At 43.0% G+C, this 13,180-nt stretch overlaps 1 protein-coding gene across 1 annotated transcript in view; it reads right to left on the bottom strand.

Annotated features, from left to right (window-relative positions):
* The window catches only part of LOC147013885 (pinin-like), a 32,525-nt gene that overhangs the window by 2,195 nt on the left and 17,150 nt on the right, over positions 1–13,180 (bottom strand). Inside the window, exons 2-8 of the mRNA XM_085851206.1 lie at positions 9,682–9,753; positions 8,719–8,802; positions 7,807–7,882; positions 5,187–5,281; positions 4,994–5,069; positions 926–1,081; positions 54–192 (exon numbers count right to left, since the gene is read on the bottom strand). Coding sequence (XP_085707332.1) covers positions 54–192; positions 926–1,081; positions 4,994–5,069; positions 5,187–5,281; positions 7,807–7,882; positions 8,719–8,802; positions 9,682–9,753 — 698 coding nt within the window. The remainder of the gene's footprint in view (positions 1–53; positions 193–925; positions 1,082–4,993; positions 5,070–5,186; positions 5,282–7,806; positions 7,883–8,718; positions 8,803–9,681; positions 9,754–13,180) is intronic.

Below are 13,180 nucleotides of genomic sequence, written 5' to 3'. Positions count from 1 at the left end.
ATAAAGGAAAGAATGGAGCACAATCTCAACCTCCAGCAGAAAGTCAGAATTACCAGTGAGACTTTTCTGCGATTCCTCCAACAGTTTCTGGGTTGCCTCGTTCATCTTTCCTGGGATGTAGAAAATCTGTGGTTTAATTTTGGTGTGGATGTATGGCATCAGCTTGAGATTGTGCACATCCCATTCTTCTTGCTAATGGTGTGGAATGGTTAAAGAAGGAAGAAAAAAAACAAACAAACAACAACAACAACAAAAAATGCCAGTTGGGGTGGGGATAGGGATTTCGATGCAAACCATGTTGCTCAGAAATTAAATGATCAGAGACATTACAACTCTGAAGGAATGGTTTTCACAATATAGAAGAATGACCACACAAAGAAGGCCTTGAAAGGTGGCAGGTGTACAATGTTGAACCTTCACTCAATTTGTTGTAGCAAATACATTTGTACTTTGTCCGTTGTGATGCAATGCTATATTTGGAAACATGTCTGCACCTTTAGCTTTTGGGTACAGGGGGTAGGGAGCAAAGGTTGGGGGGGGGGGCATAATGTACAAGGCATGCTCTCTACAATATTGGCCGGTGTCAGGCCACCTTTACACCAACAATATTTTCAAAGCAACAATCAGTGTGCAAACCATTGTTGGTAATACATTTTAGGGCAAATGATATTGCTTTGATTTTCAATTTCCAAAGAGAACCTGGAGAACACAGGCCATCCTCTCCCTGATGGTGGAAGTGACCCTGGGTAAAGTTCACATCATCAATTTCTTTGATGCAGAAATTGCAAAAATAAATAAATACAAAACACAAATTGCAATCAATACAAACCGTAATTTGATTTGGGTGGCGCAGGGATGCTTAGCTGGGGAGAAAAGGTATAAACGGTGGGACACGCAGTGGCACGTACGCACACACAGTGCTCACCAGGTGAGCAAGTTCCACTTTGAGCTCAAGCAAGCGTAACTGTGATTGTTTGTTTCGACGCTCCTCAAAGAGCTCTCGCCTCTCGCTTGCCAGCTTTTTGCGCTCTTGCTCCGCTTGTTCCTCAAGCTTGTGCTCAATCTCCAGCCTTCGTTTTGTCTGCACACAAGGATGCAACCTCAGTCCTGCAAGAGTCTTCGATGTGTCTGCATCAAAAGTGGGTCCTCTAAATTATTATTTTTGGTGGTGATGCCCAATATAGGAGAATAAACAAGCGAGTTAAAAAGACACACACACACACACACACACACACACACACACACACACACACACACACACACACACACACACACACACACACACACACACACACACACAGTACCAAACAATTCTTACCGAGTGACATGTGGCATCTATCAGATGAGCACAGCAAGAGCTTGTTAGTACCTCAAGTCTTTAGCTAACGGTAATTCCCAAGCAGTCCATTGTGCTGTAATGCATGTGCTCTCCCCAATGCTCATTTTGATGTGTATCTATTACTTAAAGTTTCGATAAAAGGTTTTAAAAGCAAACTGATGTATTATAACTGAACAATTTTAATTCCTGTTGAAAAAGTCATTAAGAACACTGCCTCCCCTCCCCCCAAACCACACCACTTTAAAGATTGCGGCACTCAGTAACAAAGGTCGGCCTTGCGTCATGCGATAAATCTGGAGAAATGGAGTTTCACTCAAGTTCTTGTGGATAATATTCACCACAAAATTTTGAGCAGATACTTTTTTTGGGGGGTGGGGGGGGGGGAAGAGGGAGAGAGGCAGGAAGTGCAGCTTATACAAAAGTGATTACAGTTATGTATACAGTCAGCCCTCATCCAATGCGGATTTGTTTAAAAGCATGGGAATAACTGCTACGCTCATTTTCAAATGCGGATTCAATTTGATTATATGCGGTTTTGAATGTGGCGCTGTGAGCACGTCATGCGCAGAGGTTACGGCTCCTGCCATCTTCTACCACCCACACAGTTTTCAGTCTGCAGTGTCACAGTCGAGAGCTTGCGCCCAGGAGATTTTAACTCCACATTACTCATCCACCCACCATACCCTTAAATACAGTATGGCACCAAAATGTCAAGCCCTCCAAGTGGTAGTCAGGGTCAGGTCAGGAATGGGAGCATGTGCCGGAGCAGCGCGTCGTTGCGTCCACTTTCCGCCGGTACTCCAGGGGCCTCCGTCTGGCCATCCTCCAGGCAGATGCCTGGCCCATCCCCATCTCCTTGAGATGCTGATCAACCTGATGCAACCACAAGGAATGTAGTTGGTCCATTGGCCTCCTCCACTCACAAGATTCCCTCGCTGAGAGAATCTGGTGAGCAGGATCATCATCAGGAAAACGAGCCAGATGTCCATTCAGCCGCAACTGACGCTCACGGACTATGCAGGTAACAAATCTCATTTTGAGTCTCTCAGCAACCACTCGTTGGACACAAAGTCCGACCAGCGATAGCCAAGGATTTTCCAAAGAGACTGAAGACTCAGACTTTTGTCATCCTGAACAGGTAGCGGCAGTGCCACACCCCATGATCCAATGAATCCATGACTCCCCAGGCCCAACCCAAACGTGGATTGACCTCTGCCTCACAGCCAGCAGAGACATGAATAGCACTGCCAAGGTAAGTGAATCTCTCCGTGACCTCAACACAAACAGGTACAAACAAGACAGCTGCATCTAAGATGTCATTGAAAGCCTGGGTCTTAAGCCGCTGTCACACCTTTACGATTTAGTCAGCGTATGCCGACATATGAAAAATTTCTCTAAAACGCTGGCACACGTCGAATATGTTATGGGTAAGTTTTGTATACGTTAAGAGCATGCTGAAGCACGCTGGCATACGTCATAGTACGCCGAGCTCGTCGACAAATTTTAACATGCTCAAAATTTTTCGACATATCCAGCGTACGACTCACACGTTCCGCATACGCTGGCCATAAGTTGTAGGCACGTTACGCGATCGTTGACACACGTTATTTGTAAGTTACTCATAAGTCGAAACACATCGAGGTAATGTTTAGCGTACCTGAAACTTATTTGTAACCTGAGTAACGTGCTTTGAACCAATGAGTAACATATCTCCAATGCATATTGACGGATGTAGACATATTTGATGTCTTCCGGACGACCACAGAACTTACTGAACGCGTTTCCAACTTACAGCTACCATATAATGGCGTATTGGCAGCATTTAGGGGAATTGGTATATAAAAATGGGCTTCACAGGAGGAATCCGTCAGTGTTCCAGACTCCATGTTTTTTTTGTTTTTTTTTCCGGCATGACGGTGATGTTGACACTTCGATTTCTAGTGCGGTAATGATTTAAATCGTTGAGCGGCAGCCTTTTAATTATATTATAACCGCACTGGAGATCGAAGTGTCAACATCATCGTCATGCCGAAGAAAAAAAAAAACATGGAGTCAGGAACACTGACGGGTTCCTCCTGTGAAGCCCATTTTTATATACCAATTCCCCTAATCGCTGCCAATACGCCATTATACGGTAGCTGTAAGTTATGAACACGTTCAGTAAGTTCTGTGGTCGTCCGGAAGACATCAAATACATCTACATACGTCAATATGCGTTGGAGATACGTTACTCATAGGTTCAAAGCACGTTACTCATAGGTTAGAAACAAGTTTCGGGTATGCTAAACATTACCTCGACGTGTTTCGACTTACGAGTAACGTGCGTCATACGCTGGCATATGTCTAAAAATTTTGAGCATGCTTAAAATTTGTCGACGTGCTCGGCGTACTACGACGTATGTCAGCGTGCTTTTAACGTATACAAAACTTACCCATAACGTATTCGACGTGTGCCAGCGTATTCGGCAAATTTTTCATACGTTGGCATACGCTGGCTAAAACGTCAAGGTGTGACAGGGCCTTGACACTTCGATGTCTAGTGCGGTTATGATTTGAATCGTCGAGCGGCAGCCTTTTAATAGGCTACGCCACGTGATCATCGGCGATACGCTGCCGCGCTATGCATACGTTAGACTATCGTTGGGCATAGGTTGTGAACGCCGACAACACGCTAAGCATTCGTTGGTATAAGTTATCTATAAGTTATCGAAACGTTCTGTGTATGTTACTAATACGTTATGCATACGTCCAACTCGTTATGAATAAGCCAAAAACTTAAAAAAACATCAATAGTTCAGCGCACGCCAGCGTTTTAGATACATTTTGATACGTTGCCATACGCTGGCTAAAACGTCAAGGTGTGACAGTGGCTTTAGTTTTGACCAAGGAAACCCATAATCCCAGCAGCTCAGACTCCTCATTCAGCACCTTGAGAGCCCCCCCCAAGGATATCTGGAGTCTCCGCAAAGATGACTGCATCATCTGCGAAATCAAGGTCAGAGATCTTGACATTCCCAAACGATGCACCACAGCTTGATCTCTCAGACATCCTCCTCAGAATCCAGTCCATACAAGCGCTGAAAAGTGTGGGGGCCAGTACACACCCCTGACATTTCCAGTTGTTGCTGGAGTTCAAGTCAGAGATGGCATCACCACATCTCACAGCACTCTCATTACCAGAGTAGAGATCAGACATCAGATTGATCAGTTTTTGTGGCACCCCAAAGACCAACAACAGTTTTCTAACCCCTGTGATATTTATTAACAACAAAACAAAAAAATAAAACATTTAAAAGATTTGGCCAGATGATGCATTCCACAGTCGCATTCCCCGATCCCCATTTATCCCTCAAGGTCTTAAGCTTGCGCAACATGGTTTTGCCGAACACGTCATTTTCCAGGAACCTCACCCCCGCGTTGGAGGATCGTTTACTGTAATACAATTCATAAAACAAACTTTTATTTTTCTACTACCATGGGCTCAAAGAACCAGTATATTGCAAGGGATCTATCCTCATGTGCTGTTCATCGATTGCATTGAAAGCCCTTATAAACATTGCAATAATTTTGGCAGAAAAATGGACAAGTTGTGAGTGGTTAAGTTCAGATATAAAACATTAAAAAAATAAAAAATATATATAAAAAGTGAAATACTTTCTCATTTTCTTCAGATGCTTCAACTTTAAACTTTTGTAATGTTCCCATCAACAATCCAAACATGCGCCGATTCCTGCAACAACAACAACAAAGAAGTAGTCTCCTCTCAGCCAAAGGGAACAAAAGATTTTGTGTTTGATGCAGAAATGATCAATGCACGAGGAGGGCCACAAATGCTAATGTTTCGTACCTCTGTTTTCCTTTCTCGTCGGGATTTTGATCCTTAATGAGGTCTCGGCGTGTGCGCTCCTTGGCAGTTATCACTACAGATGATTGTAGCGATGGCTGTGAAAATAATTCAAAAGACCAATGAAAACCAACCAACCAACCAATACAATGATGTTAATGATGTCGAGTCAGTTCGGATATCAGCAGAATTCAAAAATAAATAAAATAGAATACAAGTAAATAAATTAGTGCGATGTTATGATCACACAGGCATATGAATAGCTCACATTTTGCAAGGAAGGCAAAGGTAGTGTATTTGGATTGGAGGGCAGGGGGGAGAGGATAGGAGATGGGTTTCTTCTTTGATCGGATGCAGCACAAAGCTGCGTGGGAGCTGTGCTGCTGATGCGGTGCCCTCTGCTGGTTAAGGCAGGAATTTGTAATTTGTTTATGGTGTCGGCGATCACAAAGAATAGGCAAGCTGAGGACACCATGGGATCTTTAATGTCCACCAACTAATGCCGGCAGACAGGATGCCCAGTTTAACGTCCATTCGAGGGAAGGAGCGCGCGCACGCACCGATGAATTACCCTGCCTGTGAAACACCGGAATGGTAGCTTCTCACTTGATCGCGATTCAAACCCAGGCAAGGCAGCTGAAAGGAGTGTGTGCATACCTCTCGGCCATCTTGTCAGCCCAGGAGATGGGTTTAATAGTCCTGCAGCGTGGTCTGATATTTCAGATCAATTGTTCAAATTTGCATAAAAGCACCAAAATTGGTACACATGTAGAATAATGTATTCCGAACAATTCTAGATATTATATGGAGCCACCCGAGATTGAGCCTTGGTCAGCTTCGTCGACCATTTTACAAAATGGCTGCCATTCTACTTTAGCGAAATTGGCTATATGCTCTTATTTTCTTATTGTATTGGTGGTAGATAAAAGGAAAGTGTAAAATTCAGTAAATTGACCATCAAAAGGCGTATTCAAATATTATGAGCCAGTATTTTCAGTAAAAAAGGCATTATTTGATTTGTAAATTGCTGCTCTCCTGAAACTTTTTGCTGAAAAGTACCCATTATTGCCTGGAGAACAAGAGTCAAATGATATTCATCACATTCAATGGGTTTGGAATCAACAAAAATTGCATTATAGATTACATACTTTACTCTATTTTGAAAAGGGAACTGATAATCATGATAATGACAAACTCAGAAAATGTAGTCAAATTATTGCACACTTCACTTTGAAGCGGCTACGCTTTACTGTCTCCTACCATTCTACCAGGACACATGGTACATGCATACATCAGTCTAGTACAATATGAGTTTCTGAGCTCAAGTGTACTGGCTCTGGATCAAGAAGTCAACACTTTTACAAGCAATGCAACTTTGCATTTGCACATTCTAAGTTAGGCTGATATCTCAGTCTGTCTACTGGAATTCTCCTTCACAAGCACACAGTCCAGTGCATTGCAGATTAGCCTCCTTGCATTTGCAGCGGTTTCTACAGCCTTTTTTGCAGCCGCAAAAATCTTGCAAAATAAAAAAAAAAAAAAAAAGCCGCAAAAACAAAAAAAATTGGCCAAAAATTTTTTTTTTTTGCAAAATCTCAAGTGGCTCCATATCCAGAATTGTTCAGAATACATTAGTCAACATATGTACCAATTTTGGTGCTTTTATGAAAAGTCAAACAATTGGTTTGCTATGCTGCAGTACTATAAAGGACTTCATAAATGTATTTGCCAATTTTATGCTTTCAATTTCCTGGGACCTCAAGAAACACATTTACACTACAGCTTTAAAACCCAAATAAGTACAAAATTAAATAAACAATAATTAACCAAAGTACAAATTTTGTGTTTGATGATCGATTGATGTGGCTATGACCGATGCAAGTGGCTCCGATTCTCGATTTGCAAAGCCAAGAGTCTGAAATAAAATTAAATAATTCCCTGTGATTTCCAAACCCTTTGAAAAGATACCTTATTTGGATGAGCCAGATTATACAAATACTTATTACAAATGTTGACTGCTTCACCTAAAACGATTGCTCAGTTTGTATGGCACCGCATATAATCAGCTAGGCCTACTAGATGAAACGTCCGAGTCGCGAGAAAAATAACCGAAAACGCATATTCGTGCTTCCTTCCGTGTTAACGGGATGCGTGCTCTTGATCAACTCCGGCCTGTACATTTAACAGGCTTGCTTCAAATTAGGAATTAAAAAAAAAAAAAAAATTCTTCAACATTAAAACCTGTATTGGCACTTGGCGAATCACAGCTCAAGCAATCTCTGATATCCGGCGAATACAACAGTTCCACAACTGCTTACGAAGAGTTATCACAGGTTTGCAGTCATTATAGTTTACACAAATAAGTGAAATAAACTTGGAGACATGGAATATCATCAAATGACAATTTTGAAATCTCATTTCCTATGCATTCGCACAGACCAACAAGTACGAAATAACTGTTGCACTGACGGAACCACCTGATAAAGGAGACTCTCTCTGTGCAATGTAATAAAATAAAATGCTTTCAAATATATAATAAATCATTCCATCCTCCTGGAGTTTTAATTGGCTCTCCACCAGCTCACAACTCCCACCCCCCCCACCTTAACACCTAAAAGCACACCTTTTGGGCATCATCTTCTTCTTCAACATCGCTCTCCTGGCGTGACTCTCGCCTGCCACGACCTTCTGGCCCCAGCCTGAGATTTGTCATCGATAGGAGTGGGGGGGAGGGCAAGGGGGGAAAAAGGAGGAGATGGGAGATTGGGGAGGGGTATGTGTGGAGAAAGCATTATGGATAATTTATATTTTCTCACCACACAAAAGTAAAAGATGATCCACACAATCCAAATCAGAATTAATGGTTGAAGAAGAGAAGGTTATTAAAAATTTTTTTTAACATTAATTTATTGGATCCAAAGTAAAGCGAAGAATTATTTTTGTGGGAGAAGGTTACGAGATATCAATGCATCTCAAAAATTGTTTTTTTTCGTTTGTATGCTGCACATGGCTGTTGATGCAGTGTCCCCTGTAGGCTAGTGCAAGGATTTTGAATTTGGTCAGGGTGCTAGCGATAGCTCACCTACTCTTTTATGAAGGACATCGGAGGATATTTAAAGATCTAAAGCTGGCGGACAGGACACAGTTTAGCGTCCATCCAAGTGACGACTGATGTATCGCCCTACCTGAAATAATATGAAATCCCACGGTGGCAAGTTATAGCTAAATTGAGACATGAACTTCAAGCTCGATAGCTCAGGTGTGAGTGCACATACCTACAGGCTATCCTGCCAGCTTATCTGCACATGAAGTAAAAGGACATTAATAGAGAATGCACAAATTAAAACAGCATATGACATTATGAACCTGAGATTGCAGCATCAGAAGCTTTGGGTTCAGATGGTAACAAACAGGAAACACAAACACAAAATAAATTTCAAACAACTTAATTCTCTTTTCAAGGATGGATTTTTGATTAATGCAGCTATCACGGAAAAATTATGGCAAAAACAAATTTTGGCAAACTTGGACTCACCTGCTGATATCTCCTTCCAAGAGGTGCTTTTTGGCTGGTGGCCCTCCAAACCCCCCGACGATGCCAGCGTCCGAGAGTCCACGCCTGAAGGCACACCAATCACATACTTCAGTACAAAACGTATAAACCACACTCCAAAACAACCTGAACTAGAAAGGCATGCGGTCGAGCGCATCCTTCTGCCGTGCAATGCCTGATCCACAAGAACATATGAGGCCCAATACATTTTTGAAATATCATGCTACATGTCATTTTAACCCAATCTCTCAATAGTGAAGAATCACTTTAATAATAATAATTATTATGAAAAAAAAATAAAATAAAAAAGTATCCAGATCTGGATTCGGATCTTCATCATAATCAAATCAATTCTTCCTAATCACACACCCAAAGTGTCTCCCAAGTTTCGTCTGAATCCGTTGACAGCTTTTTGACCCATCATGATATAAATAAAATATTTTACACACACACACACACACACACACACACACACACACACACACACACACACACACACACACACACACACACACACACACACACACACACACACACACACACACACGGTCCCATCTCTCAATGATGAAGAATCGCTGAAAAAAATAATTGAAAAAAACAATTCTCGTAGCCAGAACAACCGCATCTTCAACAAAATCTAACCAATTCGTCCTTGTCACACACCCAACCTCTCCACCAAATTTCATCACAATCCATCCACAACTTTTTGAGATATGCACACAAACAGATAAACAACCAAACAGACAAACAAACAATGACAGAGAGATGTTAAAACAACCTCTTTCCACCTTCGGTGGTGGAGGTAACAAGACTGAGAATTCAACAATGCAGAGCCTTGCTGGGGTATATAGTTTACATTTGATCCGACAATGAACCATCTATGTTAAACCACACCACACACCTTTCAGGAACAGAGGAAACACCATTTTTGCGCGAATGACTTACCTGAGCAATGAAAACCCACGACCCCTGCCAATGCCTGGAGCTCCCACAGACAATCGTCGATTGGGACCCTGCCTGAAAGAGAAATAAAATAAAAAATTCCAAGAAACTCTCCAACATTTTAAACTTATCAATAATCCAATTGTTATATACATTGTACACATTTTTCTCCCCACATCAGAAGTGTGTGTGGTGTGTGGTGTGTGGTGATAAATATCACAGGGGTTAGAAAACTGGAAAATGCTACGATAGTTAAAATTGCAATCGTGGAAACCAAGAGTCAATGGGAAGAGGGGGGGTTCGGTTCCTGGGCTTTGATAAAATATAGAAGGTGGACGGCAGCAAGAAATAAACACATTACAAGTGAAATAAACACTTAAAATATACAATATACATAGAGCATGTTAACGTTGTAATAAACATGGAAATACAATAAATAAGTTCTACATTAAAGAAAAGAAGAAAAAAAAACACCACATGACTTTTACTTTTGAAATTTATTCCAAAACAGCGAGGTGGGTGAGGGTTAACATTAGGTACGTGCTTGAACTGTACTGTCGAAAATTTAAAAAAAAACACAAGACTTGGCTCGGATATATGATGCTGCTGCTATCGGGGGAGGGTGGAAGTGAGAAAGATGTGGATGTAGAGAACTTGTGATGGCCGTTGAATCATCGGGATCATGACGAAGTCACATGCCGCATTGCCACATTGAAGGGAAAAACGATCCTTAGCTGATCTTCCCTGCTTGGACAGGAAGGTACGAACGAGATGGCATCCTCTTCCAAAATAATGCCATCTCTTCAGCCTTAAAAACCTGCTCCAGCATAAATTCAGTTTATACACAGTTGATTCATTGATCCCATAATGGCGGCCCAGATGCCTCACATTCAACTTCTTGCCGATGTAGCAAACAACTCGACTCCTTCACACAATGTCATAACTTTCCTCTGCCTTTTGGCATGATTAATTTTGTCCATTGTTTTATGTTTGAGCGCCATTAACTGTCGTGTCTCAACAAGATCTGACGAATCTTTCCATACAGGTTGCCACTGATGAACCAGACAATCTGCCGAAGAGAAACTTTCCTCCCTTAAGACACCTCTGACTCCCAAGTATCTCTCCCTGGTTACTATCGCAGTATGACAGACCTGATCCTCATCCTGGTGGAAGAGCTGCTCTCCATCAAAGACTCTATTCCTCACTCTCGATGCACTGCCCTCAATCCCCCATACCCACAGGAATACCTCTGGCTACGGCTTCCCCTCCACTCCCACCTCATGTTTATATGTGTAATGTACCGTCCACCAAACAGTGATAACTCCATTTACAACTCACTATCCGAAAACATGGACCAACTTCTATCTTCTCATCCAAACTTTCTCTTCCTCATATGTAGTGACTTCAATGATCATGCCAGTTGGCTAGGTGTGGGTACCTTTCTCACCTGCCATGGCACTTCAGCAAAAGCTTTCTGTGACTCATTGGGACTGACTCAATCGGTAAACTTCCCGACCCGGATCTCAACCAACGTTACTCCATCTCTTCTGGATCTCTTTTTGACAAATTTCCCTGAAAATATCTGCTGTTCTTCCTTCGCTCCAATCGGTTCTTCTGACCATGTTCTTGTCAAAGTCGACATCTCTCTGGCTGTTATTAGAGAACCACCTCAGCACCGTCGAGTCTGGCATTTTACTCAGGCTGACTGTCAGGGTCTTCAAGCAGCCATCAAACTTCTCGACTGGTCTCCCATCACCACTTTCTCCAACATCAACGCATCCTGGTAAATCTTTCAAAGAAATTTGCTCTCTCAAGCACAGATTTATCCCCTCTCATCTTCAGTTGTCCTACCTTCCTCCCGCCCATGGTTCACTGAAGCTTGTGGTGAGGCAGTTGTCCTGAAAAGCAAACCCAACTGAGGGTTCTCAGAAGTGTGTGTCTACCCTCAGGAGACCCAGAAAACAACATCTTTCTGTTCTCAAGTCTGAACTCTCAAACCTCTCTACCTCCAAATACTGGTGGCATCTAATCAAATCTGTTTCTGGTGTATGTTCCCCCTCCATCCCCTCCCTTACCTCAAATGGTCGTACTGCTGATACCGCATGTGAAAAGGCTGAATGCCTAAACTCAGCGTTTGCATCAAAAATCTTGTGTCCCAAACCCACCGCTCTCTGTACCCACCTTACCCAGTCGCACCCAACCGTCCCTGGACTCTTGTCCTTTTCTTCTGACAAAGTGGAGAGCTTGCTGCCCAACCTTGACTCAGATTCTGCAACCGGTCCCACATGTCTGAAAAACCCTGCTCCTCTGCTCTTGCTCACCCTCTCTCTGTTCTATTCACCCTCTCATTTGCTCAAGGTCATCTGCCATCTGCTTGGAAATCAGCAAACATTACCGCACTGCATTAAAAAAGTGCAAAAACAGATCCCTGCAACTGCAGACCAATCAGCCTTCTCCCAATCATCAACAAGGTCATGGAATCAATCATCGCTTCAGACATTAAATCCTTCCTCTTCTCCAATAGCCTGATTTACAATCATCAATTTGGTTTCAGACCTAATCACTCTACCCTGGATATGCTGCTTCTGCTCTCCCAACAATGGATGGAGGTCCTCAATGCTGGACAAGAAATCAGAACCATATCCCGAGACATGTCGCGTGCTTTTGACAGTCTGGCACCCTGCCCTGCTCACCAAACTTTCTTCCTTATGGTATCCAAGGCCATCTCCACTCATTGCTCGCAGACTTCCTCTCCTGTCGCAGTCAACGTGTGGCCCTAAATGGAGTTCTCTCATCCCCTCTTCCTGTCCAGGCTGGAGTTCCTCAAAGCAGTGTTCTGGGCCATCCTTTTTCTGGTTTTCAATGATCTCTCCAACTCTGGAAAATCCTCTTTATCTCTTTGCTGATGACGCCACCCTCTGCCGTACCATCTCTCATCCCTCAGACTGGCAGGCAGCAGCTTCTTCACCCTTTGCAGATTTGGATAAAACCACAAACTGGTCCAACACGTAGAACATGTCTTTCAATCCTGACAAATCTCACACTCACTATGTCTCTCCGAAGGACTGTTTAGAAACACCCCCATCTACTTTCTCAACAATCCTCTGGAAGAAGTCCTTTCATTCAAGCTTCTGGGTCTCACAATCTGGCATGATCTTTCCTGGGAAATTTCCAACCTGTCCTCCAAAGCCAGTCACCGACTGGGCATCCTCCATCATGCAAAGTCCTTCCTTGGCCCACCTGAGCTCCTGACCACATACAAAGCTTTCATCCACAGCCTGATGGAGTAATGCTCTACCCTCTGTGCTGGTGCTCCTGCCTATCACCTTCCTCGGCTTCACGCTGTGGAAACCAAGGCATTTAGGATCAATGGTATCTCCAAAGATGAGGCCGAGTCTTTGGGCCTCTCACTCTCACCGCAGGCAGGTTGGTGGTCTTTCTGTCTTCCACCGGCTCCTCGCCGGTCTCACCCCTTCTGCTCTGTCTCCTCTCCCCCCCATAT

The sequence above is a fragment of the Eptatretus burgeri genome, chromosome 13 (genome assembly GCF_056783735.1).
Source record: "Eptatretus burgeri isolate ZD-2024b chromosome 13, Ebu_testis_v1, whole genome shotgun sequence".
Classification (NCBI taxonomy): Eukaryota; Metazoa; Chordata; class Myxini; order Myxiniformes; family Myxinidae; genus Eptatretus; species Eptatretus burgeri.
This window is presented reverse-complemented; position numbering and strand designations above follow the sequence as displayed.